This window comes from Archocentrus centrarchus, chromosome 11 (genome assembly GCF_007364275.1).
Source record: "Archocentrus centrarchus isolate MPI-CPG fArcCen1 chromosome 11, fArcCen1, whole genome shotgun sequence".
Taxonomy (NCBI): Eukaryota; Metazoa; Chordata; class Actinopteri; order Cichliformes; family Cichlidae; genus Archocentrus; species Archocentrus centrarchus.
This window is the reverse complement of record NC_044356.1, coordinates 19,979,387-19,992,909: the sequence shown is the minus strand read 5'-3', so window position 1 is coordinate 19,992,909 and position 13,523 is coordinate 19,979,387. Positions and strand designations below refer to the sequence as shown.

At 40.9% G+C, this 13,523-nt stretch overlaps 1 protein-coding gene across 1 annotated transcript in view; it reads right to left on the bottom strand.

Moving 5' to 3' along the window:
• Nucleotides 1-13,523, bottom strand: part of gabbr2 (gamma-aminobutyric acid (GABA) B receptor, 2) — a 184,085-nt gene that overhangs the window by 78,028 nt on the left and 92,534 nt on the right. Inside the window, exon 3 of the mRNA XM_030741877.1 lies at nt 13,259-13,429. Within this exon, the coding sequence (XP_030597737.1) occupies nt 13,259-13,429 (171 nt within the window). The remainder of the gene's footprint in view (nt 1-13,258; nt 13,430-13,523) is intronic.

Sequence of the window (13,523 nt, the reverse complement as noted above, 5' to 3'; positions counted from 1 at the left end):
ATCCTGCAGCAGCCACCATTGTGGGGGGCTGTTCTCCGAGATCTGATGTCTTGCCTGCGGAGGTTTGCTTACGGAGCCTTGTTGACAGTTTTGCCTGTGGAGGTCTTATTTTTTTTACTTCCAGTGTACTGTCTGCTTGCAGAGTTGCCTTACTTTAGGCAGCAGGATGAATTGTGAGGTGTGCGGGGCTCTACTCTTTGCTCAGACTCAGCCAAATGCTACAAAAACCGATTGAACAGTGTTTCACAGTACAAATGGACAATGACCCAAAGCATATTGCAAAAGCAACCCAAGAGTTTTTTCAAGGCAAAGAAATGTGGTATTCTTTAATGGCCAGCAACAATGGTCAACCCAACAGAGCAGCTTTTCAGTTATTTAAATACAAAACTGGAGCCAGAGAGACCCACAAACAAGCAACAAATGAAGGCAACTGCAGTAAAGGCTTGGTAGAGCATCTGAAGGGGGGGGGGGGGGCAGCTTTGGTGACTGCAAAAGATTTTCATTCAAGTATTAAAAACAAGCTTCATATTGAAAAGTATGCAAGGTTTTCCAATTGCCTTTGAGCCTCTAAAAATGGGGGGACTGTGGCCAAAAATAGATGTAATTCCTAAACAGTTTTTGCAAAAGATTCATGAAACCCCTTAAACTAAAGCTGAAATGTCTGCACATTAATCCCATCCTGATTGTATGAGTTAAAATCTGCTGTGGTTGTGCTCGTGAATCAACTACACATTCAAGCTGAACAAACTCTTGTATTCTACTTAAAAGCCTGAAGAAATAAGCTTTCACCCTTCCTTCTCACAATATAGATTTTAGCTTGCATTGCACCTGCAAAGCACCTCAAAGTGGTGTGTTTAAACCATAACATCTACTACAGCACTATTAGTACTATTGCTATTTATAGTCCTGTTTAAAATTAGTCAACTGCAGCTTAAAATTAGTTATTACAACAATTCTGCATTAACTAAGATTTCTGACATCTAAAAATCAATAACTCTGAACAACCTCAACTTTATTTCCCTCATGTCTCTAAATGTCTGTTTTCATAATCGCCTTCTCCTCTGGTACCCTGGAGGAAGCTCTAAATCACTCTGTACATCACTCACTGCTGTACAAACATTCCCTCCAATGTACTGCTCGCTGAGCTGAAACAACAGGGAGGCCGATGTGAATCAATACAACCAGGTTTTGCTCTTGAGTAACAACTGGCTTGGTGGTCTGGACGAGGAACAATGTCCTGTTGTGTTGTGTTGAGTGTTGATCTTAAAGGCCTGGCTGCTTTAATTCTAAAAGGAAACTAACTTCAACATGAAGGATTGCAGCTGGTCAACCTGGTGCTTGTGAAAGGTGTGTGGGAGCAATACATGAGTTTATGGAATAATATGTACCAACCACAGACACACAAGATATGGAGAGATGCAAAATTTCTGCTGTAATACAAAATATATTCACAAGGAACACAGAGGCTGACACACAAAGGCATTTACTTCCAGGAGTAAAACCCTTGTCACAAAAGGATTTTATTGGTTTGATTTTTGTGTTTCTTCCACTGAGATGGAAAAAGGAAAAAATGCATCTGTGTTCTGCTGGACTGAGTCAGTTAGACAAAGCGAGAGAGACGGAGGGGACAGATGGATTGAAAGCTGGTAGGAGGGGGAAAAGTGAGCAGCTTTCCTGTGTAACAAAAGCATGCACCATTGTTTGGGGGCAGCCTGGGAATCCCCGACAGCAAATACAGAAGAGCTGTAATCCTATTGCACTTCTGAGCATGCGTATGCACACGCACGCACGCACACACACACATACACACACACTACAAGTAAGCGCAGACCTACACATTATATAAAAAAATGAGTGTCCCATGCACTCAGATGTGTGTAAAGTACTAGAGTTTAGAAACTAAATGAAGGTGACTTTGGGAGCAGAGGATGTTGAGAAAATCCCTGGTACGCTTTCTGGGAGACACATGACAAATTGCTACGTCGTCAAAGAGAAACATAAATTTAAAACAGCCATGCTGCTGAGTGTTTTGTACTGAAAGTATACTTTAAGCAGAGGAGCACATGGTTGAACCCTTACAGTATTTTGCACTAAAGCACCGTTAAATGTTTTGCACTGTACTTGACAAAGCTTTATTGAATAAATACAGAGAGAAAAACACGTACTGATTACCCTTTGGAATTACATTGCTTTCTACATCAGATCAAAACTGATTTATCATCTAAAGCAGGATTTATGGCATCTACATTTGTATCCATTTGCAATCAATTCTGCAAATGTAGGTGCTACAGAGACACACCTCTGTGCAATCCTCCCAAAGGACAGGAACCTATGGAAAGTCACACTATGCAAAGTTGGAATGCCAAATGCCAAGTTGTCTTGAGTAAAGACTAAAAACAAGGGTTGAAAAGCAAGAACAAGACAGTTTTATTGCTTTTCAAACATAGACAGTATAAAAGATGAATGCAGCTAACATCATGTTGCCTGTTGGCTTCTGAAGTCTGAGCATTTTTGCCGTGACCATCTCAGTGTTTTGTGGCATGTAGTATGACCTATATTTAGAAGACAGACTATGGTGACTGACCATAAACCCATCGGGAATGAGCTCACAGAGGTCAAGCCTGAAGGTCATTTTCCCATAGACCGGAAGTCTTTTTGAAACCACAGGTGTAGCCTCGGACCTAGAAGCTACATTCATCTTTTAGGCTATGGTTTTACTTCACTGCAAAGACAGACCTCCCTAAACAACAACAGCATAAACATGAACAAGACTAGCTCACACACTTCAATAAGCACATCAGTGCAGTTGTTTATGCAGTTTAGGAGACTCAGTAAGTTCTGCTTGATTTTATCCAAAAGATGGACATTCATGCATTTATTCCCTCATGGCAAGACCACCGTAGGGGTGGCTGTAGCTCAGGAGGTAGAGCAGGTCACCTACTAATCGGAAGGTTGGCGGCTCGATTCCTGCTCCGGGCTGCATGCCAAAGTATCCTTGGGCAAGATACCGAACCCTAAGTTGCTCTCCGATGCAAGCATTGGAGTATGAATATGTGTGAATGTTAAACAATAAGCACTTAGCTTAGTTACACATGGAAGTTCTTGTATGAATGGGGTGTGAATGGATGAATGCAAACATGCTGTGTAAGCGCTTTGAGTGCTCAGATAGAGTAGAAAAGCGCTATATAAGAACTAGTCCATTTAACTCATTGCTCAAATGTCCAAGACAACAAAGTCTACATAAACTACAGCTTGTTCAAAATGCAGCACCCAGACTCCTTACCAAAAACAAAAAAAAGAGGTCCCATTACTCCTATTTTAGTTTCTCTTCATTGGTTACCCATTAATTTTAAAATTGATTTTAAGACTTTGGTGACTTTTATGGCCTGCTCTGGGCTCACACTGCAGTATATCTCTTCTGACTCTGTTCATGCCCAGTCAACGCTCTGCTGGCCAACCCACAACCTTGTCTGGGGACCAAGGGTGCCCAGGATTTTTCTGTGTCCTCCCTGAGGAGCTTGGATTGGCGAGCTCCTTACTGTCTTGAAATCCCTCTTCAAGACATATTTTTATAGGCCGGCTTTCTCTGTGCCTCCACTTTGGGTTATTGTATGTTGTTTTTTATGTTTCACCATCTCTTCCTAATGATCATATTTAATTATTTCAATTCTATTTGCTTTTAATTTACCTGTTTTTATATTCTTATTGGTAGCTGCAAATTTAGATTTTCTTCTTATGAACTTATTCTGTGTTAGATATACTTCAGCATTTAGGTTGACTGTCTCCCAGCATCACCCAGCTTCTGCTGAGCTTCACCTGGCAGCCAGTCACTCTAACACTGACCTGTGGGATTATCTTGGGAATTCATTTTCCACTCTATGATGGCAAGCTGTTCAGGACCGAAATCCCATGCTTCAAGCAATTTTATACAAACTAACATGCATGCCTTGATGCAAACAAGAGCATATGTCTTGACTATTCTGATAGTATTGGTTGTGAGAGAAACAGCCTATGGTAGTTAACCCTCTGAGATCTAAATCATCATCAGTGATGACCCCAAACCCTAATCCTGACACTGTATTTTGGAAACAAAATTTCTAGGAATGAAACATAAAAGAAAGAGGAACTGAGTCACAGTGGGTGCTAGGATAGTAACTTATGCTAGAATTATCAGTGATCATAGTGTATTTAAACATTTAAGCTCTAAAGGCTGCAGACAGAGGACAGAGTCCTAATCCTGCTCTCAGTCAGGTCTGTCATCTGACCCACAGGTGATTGCTGCTCTGTTCCTGGGTGAGACCTGTTTGTCTGGCAATCTCAATAATGTTGATTGCTCTGTGTGTGTGTGTGTGTGTGTGTGTGTGTGTGTGTGTGTGTGTGTGTGTGTGTGTGTGTGTGTGTGTGTGTGTGTGTGTGTGTGTGTGTGTGTGAGTGTGTGTGTGTGTGTGTGTGTGTGTGTGTGTGTGTAGATAGTCATCTTCACGTTCCCAAATACCTAGCTGTTACTCATTCTTTCTCAATTTCTCAATACAATGAACCACAAACCATAACAGAAAATCAGTGTCCATCCATAAACTTGATATGTGTGTGTGTGAGTGTGTGTGTCTGTGGGCGCTTGTTTCGGTGGTGCCTAAAAATAGAAGTGACGAGCTGGCTTTTGCTTACAGGTTACAGTCTCAGGGGACACTGTACTGTATGTTTGTGCCTGTGATGTGTAGGCCACTGACTGCATCTTTAAAAAGTGTTACATAACATTAACCTTGTGAGCAGTCTTTCAGGGAAAGTGCACTGTAGATCAGTAGGGGGAGAGAGTATGTCACAGGGTGAATGAGGCAGGTGTAGAGGTGATGGAAATTACCATAAAGTCAATAGTATGCTCATTACATAGATGACAATGCCTCTGTACACACATGCATACCACATGGTATATTCAGTACAGTCAAATACTTCCAAATGTATGCAAATATAATACAGCACTAATAAATAGTTCTTTTCCCCATATTTATTTAACATTGCAGCAGCTAACATAAAAACAAGTATGTTCTTTCTTTAAGGTAGTTTGCAGGTTTTTTAAATTATACATGTGCAGATTTAATGAATTAAAACCTCTTTTTTAAAAAAAAAAGTATTTGCACAAGAAATATTTCTGACTACCTCTGCCCACTGTTGTGCTGATTCTGTCTATTTGTGTACTTTCACATTCAAGAAGTGGGAGGACATTGGCTTTCTATAAAAATACTGTATTTTCAGATACTAGGAGAACACTATATAAATGGATAACTGACAAGTGACACTAAAACCATCATGAAAATTAAGAGTATAACACATCAACAACATAATTACCACTATACAAATGTAATGTAACACTGCCTAATGTCACACTGGAATAGTGTTATTAGCATGTGAGAATGAAGTTCAGAGCTTTAATATTTATTTCTATTTGCATGAATCAAATAACATTTACTTCTATATCTCATTTGTCTTGCCACAAGCTGGCATCATTACTTGATGAACCAAAGAATGGCACGCTCTGAACTCGACAGAGGATTGCGTGAATCACAAAGTACGGAAGCAATGCGTGCATATTTGTAAATCGGGATTAGAGGCCAATCTCGTGGCAGGTTGATTGAATCGTGCCGTCTGTCTTCCTCCCGTCCTAAGCCCCTTGGTGCTTTCAGGAGGGGAGCGATAAAGGGATTTGGTCTCTCTGAGATTTGCAGTGAGACTTCTTATACACACCCCCACTTTCACCACCCACCCTTTAGCTGCTGAGCACTTTGTTTTCAACCAGTGCCTGGAGGCAAGAGCTCACAATATGTTTCTCAAATTCATGCTTTCAATACCTCTGACAAGGCTCTTTTAGCAGAATGTTCCTGTGCTGCCGATGTGATACGCTTGTGCCACGAGTTTGTGTCGTTATCCAAACGCGTGATAAATCGGTGTGTTTCCTAATGTTCAACCCTCCTACAAGCAGGAATATGTTTGTCTTGCTAGTTACCATCCATTTTGGTAAAATGTGATTTTAAGCTTTTAATATCTTTCGCTAATGGTGTACAGATGCAGCCACCTAATGTTGCCGCATCCAGCCAGACGTCGGCCAGCTGAAGTCCAGCTCCCAGCTGGCCGACGTCCGGCTGTCGTCGGGCTGGAAGTCCCCCTCCTTCTCCTGGGCGTATCTACTTTCCAGCATGAACACACCCCTTTCCCTCAATTGTAGACTGTCACCAAAAGGTGGCGCCTTCTTAACAAAAACGTTGAGTTCTGTGATTCAAAAAAGTTTTGGTGAAGTATCAAGTTTTGAAAACCTAAAATAGATGCCTAAAATTTTTGTCAGTATGACCTTTCACACATTTCCATTGCGAATCACCAAAAGATTCCTTTGTTTCACTTCATCTTTTAACTAAATAAGTAAATAAATACAGTAGGTTAAAAAAGAAGCGGTGCTGCGCTGAGCCAACCCGGTCTCACGGCAGTTCGTGCAGTAGTCACGAAATTTAATCTATTGATTCGTGCTCATGAACACGAATTCCCTCTTTTTTTCGTGTTACTCGGCACGACTTCTAACCTGCCTGAAATGCAGGGGGATAAAGTTCGTGCCTCTGAGCACGGCTTCTAAGCTGCAGTATAGTTTTTTTTTTTTGTTTTGCCCCTGTCCCCCTTTTTTCCCCCCTTTTCTTTTGAACTGGAAGCTCAGAAGCTGAATTATGCCTTTAATTGCGATCCTTAAGCGCCACTTTTCCTTTTGACATGAATTTCTCCTTGTTTTATTTAATGTGGGGTGCTGCTTATGGTTGTAACGATGACATTTGTGGGGCTTTTTATGTCTAAATTTATATTTACGTGTTTATGGTTAGTGCTATATTCGGTGTCCAATTTTTTCTGTGAGTTCCGTGGTCTGAAGCCGTTTTTCCTCTGTGTTAAATCCATGAACTAACGATGAATAAATAAATGAACTACAGTACCCATCACCCCATCGGCCGTAACCATGGTCACGCGTATTCCCGTTGCTGTCCAGCTAATTGCATTAGTTCACCCGCTTCGGGTGTTATCAGGTAATTACTGACTTTATTAGCGGTTTTCAGGCCTGTAAATATGGGCCAGCAAGGGCCGTCTGCACCTCGTAGTCAGTCGAGAAGGTAGTTATCGTTCTAACGGAGGATCACTGACAAAGAAGGACTACAGACGAAGGACTACAGAAGAAGGACTACAGAAGCCATGCTCGCTGACTTCCGGCGGATGCTGCAGTGTTCAGGTAAGAGGATTTCAATGGACAGCATTTATATAGTGATATTATTACGGCAGTGAGTTCAATAAGCACTTGAAATTAGATTAATGTGGTGTAAGAGAGCGCTGATATCCCAACTCTGAGATGCATTTGTAGAGATTATTGCGGGTTTTGCCGTCTTTGAGACGCTAGCTTAAATTTTCTGTGCAAATGTTAGCGGATATCGTAGGAAAGCGTTCACTATTTAAACAATGTTATGACAGAAATATGAGCTTCTGGACTTACTAGTTAAGTAAAATGATTATTTTCAGCCACAGATTCCAAATAAATATCCTGATGAGCTTCAGTGCATCCATATTCAATATCTGCGAGTACAGTGCTTCATTTAATCTGCACTGAACTGACCCAGGGTTATCACAATGTAAAATAAAATGATACTGGTCTGAACACAGTTGCTGGATCAGGTGACCCTGAAGCCTCTCTTAGTTATGCTGCTATAGGCCTAGACTGCTGGGGAGGTTCCCGTGATTTCTTTATATTCACTGTAAACAAACCTTATATTAGCAAGTTTCTTATATTCACTATTTAAACAAAGAGCAGTCTGTTTATACTTCAGACTGCTGGCTTACTTGTGGTTCCTATGATACTTAAGAGTAGAATGGGATGCAGAGCCTTCAGCTCTTCTGTGGAAAGAGCCTTGAGGTGACTGTTGTGATTTGGCGCTATACACATAAAACTGAAAGTCTGGCTGCCTTTAATCCTCTGTGACAAACACGAGGATCCATGAAACCTGCCAGCACCTGAGAATGAGCTGAAACTTGCAGTGTATTACATTCCCATCATGGAGAAGCTTCCAGACTCTGGGAATCCTGTCAGTGAGCAGGGACTGATTCACTGTCCTCAGCTTTAAACAAACCCAGTCTCCATCTCAGGTTTTGACTCAGCCTGCTTTGGAGTCACTAATCTAGAAGCATCAGGCTACTTACTTTCAACACCATAATTTTGTTACTGATTCAGTTTATAAACCTGTTTAGTGCTGCAGCAACAATCAAACATTTCCACTTCATACATCATTGTAGTTTGTGTCTTTGCTCTTTCAGTTCTGAATTGGAAATCCAAAGGTGCTGCAAAGCTTCTTCTCCAACCCTCAAAGCCAAACTTCACCCATGAGAGCTGACAGCATGCAATCATTTTGAGAAGTGACACTCTCATAAATAAAGGTGAGCAATGATACTTAATGTGTACTTTTTGATTATCATGTTTAAAGGTTTGTCATTGCTCACAGTGGCCTTGTATTCATTAGGCATTTCCAGAATAGTATCCAGCAGTTTCTTGTGAGCTGAGCTGAATCATTTTTCTTTTAATACATGTTTAACATTCACTTGAGTATTACTTGTTATACATAACTGTGGCTCTGAAACAAAGGCTCTCCTGAAGGAGAAGAAGAGAACCTTTAGATCAGGAAATAAGGAGGAGCTGAGAGCTGTGCAGAAGGATCTCAGAAGGAAAATCAGGGATGGAAAAAACACCTACAGAAAGAAGATGGAGGACCAGCTACTGCAGAGCAACACCAGTGGAGTTTGGAGAAGCTTGAACTCAAGTTCAGGCCACAAAGCAAGCCCACTCTGAGACTTAGAGTAGAGTGGGTGAACAACTTGGACCACTAGAACTACCAGCATTTTCACACTACTCCTTTTTCTACCAAGCGCCTCCAAATGGCAGTTTACATCTCATCAGGCCACCTTTTGTTATGTACACGGGGCCAGTAGATCGGAATGTGTGTGGGATGGGTGTGGGGGTGGGGATGGGTTACCACTGATGACCCAGGGTCGCCAGGTGTATAAAAAGCCAGGTCACAACACATATTTCACCTTTAATAAGAACAAATTTGTAATTGAGATCCCAGATTTGGAAGAGATGTTTTGTGTTCTCCGTGCTTCAGGTTCACAGCAGATGGAAGGAAACTCAAACAGCCACTAATGTAGCCGTTGTGCTGACTGTAGACTGAGGGATCTCTTCAAATTGTTGTATTCCTCCTCTTCCTCGTCACCCACTGCTTCAGATCTTGCTGTCACCATCAGACTGCAGCAGTTATGTTATTTAGCCATGAAACATGTCGTCACCCTCCCTTGATTTTTTTCAGGCTTTTCAGAAAACACAAAAAACTGAACCGAATGTTGAAAATTTAATTTAGACAAAAATAAAATTTTAAAAATGTCTTTGACCATTTTTTTAGGAGGGTGACGATAGATAACCTTGTTCAGCCTGTTTAGGAATGCACTGAGATCAATAACCTAATTTCCAACGCAGATCTGGAGAAACAGCAAAAACCAACGGGACCCTACACAGCCACAGATGCTGCTCCAGAGCTAGAAGTTCTAAACCATAAACACCAACCTGGGAAACTTGCTAAGTGTGACAGGTCCAACGTAACCCCAGATACAGCCCAGCCACAGGGTGAACCAAATCTTTCAGATAATGACAACAGAGAACCAAACGCACCTCCCTCCTAAACTCACCAGCCTGCACCAACCTGACATTTCTCCTCCCTGAGTTAAATAGATGAATGGAAGTTAAGTGGTTACAAACATAAAAACCACGGGTCCACAGACAGGAGCAGTGAGCTGAAATCAGCACAAAGCTACCTGAGAGGCTGTATTGAACTACTATATATAATTTAATCATTTGTCCTGACTGGTTTCACCTCAGATGTTCTTTCTCCTTTTGGTAGATTTCTCCCACCTCTGTTTTGATGCCAAGAAGAAGAAGAAGCTGCTTCAGAGAAGTGGGCTTCATGGTCTCAGTGCACAGCAACATGTGTTTTCACTGCCACAATCAAAACATTGAATAAAATCTATGTATTGTTGTTTGGAAACGTGTCATATTACTGCATGCTAAGGTGTGTTATTAAAGAAAAAAATGAGTTCTATATTTCTGGTTTGATGATATCCAAAGCTTTTGATTCAAAACGTTTATTTTCCACTGCACAAAATATTTACTGTTGCACATTTATTTCTCATAGGGATTTTTTTTTTCTTTCCATATTTCAGTCTCTGGTTCTTGAGAGTCATGGCTCTGTCTGGTCTCTGACAGAGATCCTTAAAAATATTATTGGAAAGTACCTATTAATTTTACTTTCAAACAGCTTTATGTGAATGTTATCTTTTCATTTATAATTTTTAATATATTGATCACAGTGTAGTGTACCGTAGAGGCATCCAAAAATGATGAGACTGGGCTGCTTGTGTGTGATTTGGAAGGTTTGTGTCTGTCTGTGACTCTGCAGAGGTTAAAGCTGTGATCCAGTCTCAGTCTCTGACTGAAGGTTGCTGAGACTCTGATTAGATACACAATGTGAAGTTCACAATTCTCTAAACAAATAAAATGGTAATGACAAACATGAACATCTGTACTTATTTCAGAGACATGAATGTTTACAAACATAATATTTATTTTAAGGATTGGACTTCATAAAGCGCACTGATGTTAGAGTGTGTGTTCATATTTAAATTATTTTGTAGGCTGAAATTGTAACGGTGGACCTGAGATGGTCCAGAGAAAGTAAACGCATGTTAATTAGAATAATAACAACAACAGACTGAGACAGACAGCTGTGAAATGCGCACACAATGACGTCACCTCATTCACTGCTAGCTACACTGCTAGCTACATCGTATCATTCATGATCATCTATGTAAACAACGTTTAAAGAAGCCGCCACAGCTCTGCGGCTGTAACTGTTTCAAATCATATATTTTTGCTCGTTTGAACTCTGAGGATGTTTTTAAAACGGTCTTAAAAGGCTGTTTCTATGGTGGTTGTCACGGACGCCTCAGTAGCTTCTTAGGCTAACCTGGCGCGTCCGGTTCCTGCTGCTAGCTGTCTGCCGCAGGAAGGCTGCGTCCCATTTCAAAGAGCCGCCGCTCCGTCGTAACTGTGGCTCAAACACCACTTTATCCTTTAAGAAAAGGCCTTTTATAGCCATTTTGGTCGCAGTTTTGATTATAAAATAAAAGGGAAAATATAAACAAACAAAAAGCTTAACATTGTGAAGACTTGGAAGAACAATGTGACACTGATGAGAGGATAAGGCTTCCCAGGTCATTGCCAGGCCAAACCGGCTGGTGATCAGAATTATTTTAATTATTTTTTTACCCAGTTTCGCTGGCGGTGCAGCGCTCACAGCCTGTCCGAGGTCCCGGGCTGAACTTCAAGCCCAGCCCGTCCCTCCAGACAATACTCACCGCTCCACTATAATGACCGCTTTACTCTCATCTTTCTATTGTTTTTAATGGACAGTTCCGCTTACAATTACAGTTCAATGATGTGAGGATCCTTGGTACAGTATACAGCGGGCTGCAAATGAATGCGCTTCCACTATTACTGCTCCTCCTGGTGGATAAACAAGACATTACCACCATTTTCCCCAAATGCTGCTTAGGGGCGTTCCCACCAGTGGCCGGAATTCCTACGTCATTAGCGGGGGATCGCGTTTAGGCCGAGGTTCGGCCACGAATCGGCCAAGGACCGGCCAAGGTCGCGTCACGGATCGGCCGGAAATTTTCAGTGGCTGCATCTGTAGATCAATTTGAATGCCGTTCCTCCTATTTCTCTTGTATTAAAAAGCTGCTAGCTGCTTTTTAATAACAGTGAGCATTTTTGCATGGTGTGCAAACGTTTGTGTGCCTCCTGTTCCTGAGTTGAAATCCAACTTAGCACAGCTTCCAAAATATGTACTCTAGCTTTGAGATATATTTCGGGTCCAACATTGTCATAAGAGAGTTAGTTACAAGTGCTGAGTCAACACAGATAATGTTCTTCATCTATCCACGTATTACTTCTGCCAGCTCTAGTAATGTAGGCTGAATTGAGCATTCTGCTTATTTAATGGGAGAGGAACATCAAAAAGAGCAGATGGAACGTAGTAAATATAAAAGGAACTAAATGTCATGCAGTATTCTGAATTTGCTTCCAGCTGGAGCAGGAATTCTGCTTTGGAGGCTATACAGGACATATTTTAGATGTTGTTTCCTAATGCATCACTGTCTTTGATGTTAAGGGCCGGTTTATGTTCAGTGAGAACTAACTCTGTATACAGTAAAGCAATAAAGTGAATTTATATTTGTTTTGAATGGCAGCAACTGAAGGCTAAGGAGGATAGGGGATAGGGGTGGACATTTTCAAGCAAGGAGACATTAATAATGTTGGTCTTTGTTACACATACACAGAAAGTACTGCAGATATATAGAAAGAAAAAAAAGAGTTGCAAAGAGCATCACTTCCATACAGTACAGTTGTTCTGCTCTCATCTGTTCCTCGATATAGAAGTGATTGGAAATATTTTTTCCATGGTTTTGATAACCTTTTCATTTCCTAATAATCCAGCGTGCATGCTTTCATGTGATTGGAAAACATGTCCTCAGTACTGACTGTGAAACTATGAAAATGCACAAAACCTAAATCATTTTTCCAGCCTGTCCATCCACATCTGGATGGTGATTTTAATGTAGTAGCAGTAGTAGTGTTGTTTCTACTAGCATCTGCATATGCTAAGATGAAAATCTCCAATATAGTCGCTGTTTTGTGATTTAACATTTCTCCCATAGAGAGGAGATATGGGGATGGCACACATTGGTTAACAGCACTGTTATCTCACAAACTTAGAAAAACACAACTGCTTGCTAAACAAGGATCACTGTTGGGACTGAGTGTGGTGAAGGTGATAATGCAAAGATATGTTATTAATTATTTACATATCCTTTGACCAGTGGGAGATTTTAACTACTAGTGCACCTGATCTATGTATGTTTCAACCACGATAAGGAGAAATATAATGAGAAAAAGGTTTTCTTCAAACAATTTTCACTATGAATCGACACTTTAATTCACTCCGTTTTGCAGTTTATTCTACTCATGTATTAATGTAAATGATATTAGAATTGCTTGAACTGCTGGTCAAACAACATTAAACAGAGAGCATTAACAGTATTGAAATAAAATAGAAAAATCAATTTATGAAACAGAACAACTAACCTCTGAGAACCTCTGAACATCCTGTGTGAGGGTTCCCACACGGCTCCAGTTGTAGTAGTTGAGGAACTTCACTACTGCTGGGTTCACGGCATTGTCTGATGGGACAGTGCGGAAGAAGTTGGGGTATTTTTTCTTGTCTGCTAGAACAGGGGTTGTCGCTGCGAAGGATAGCTGTAATGTAAAAAAAAAAAAAAGGAAAAAAAAGGAGAAATGCAGTGAGCATGGCGTCCATCAGTTAGGGCTAACCACAGCAACCATAAATAAT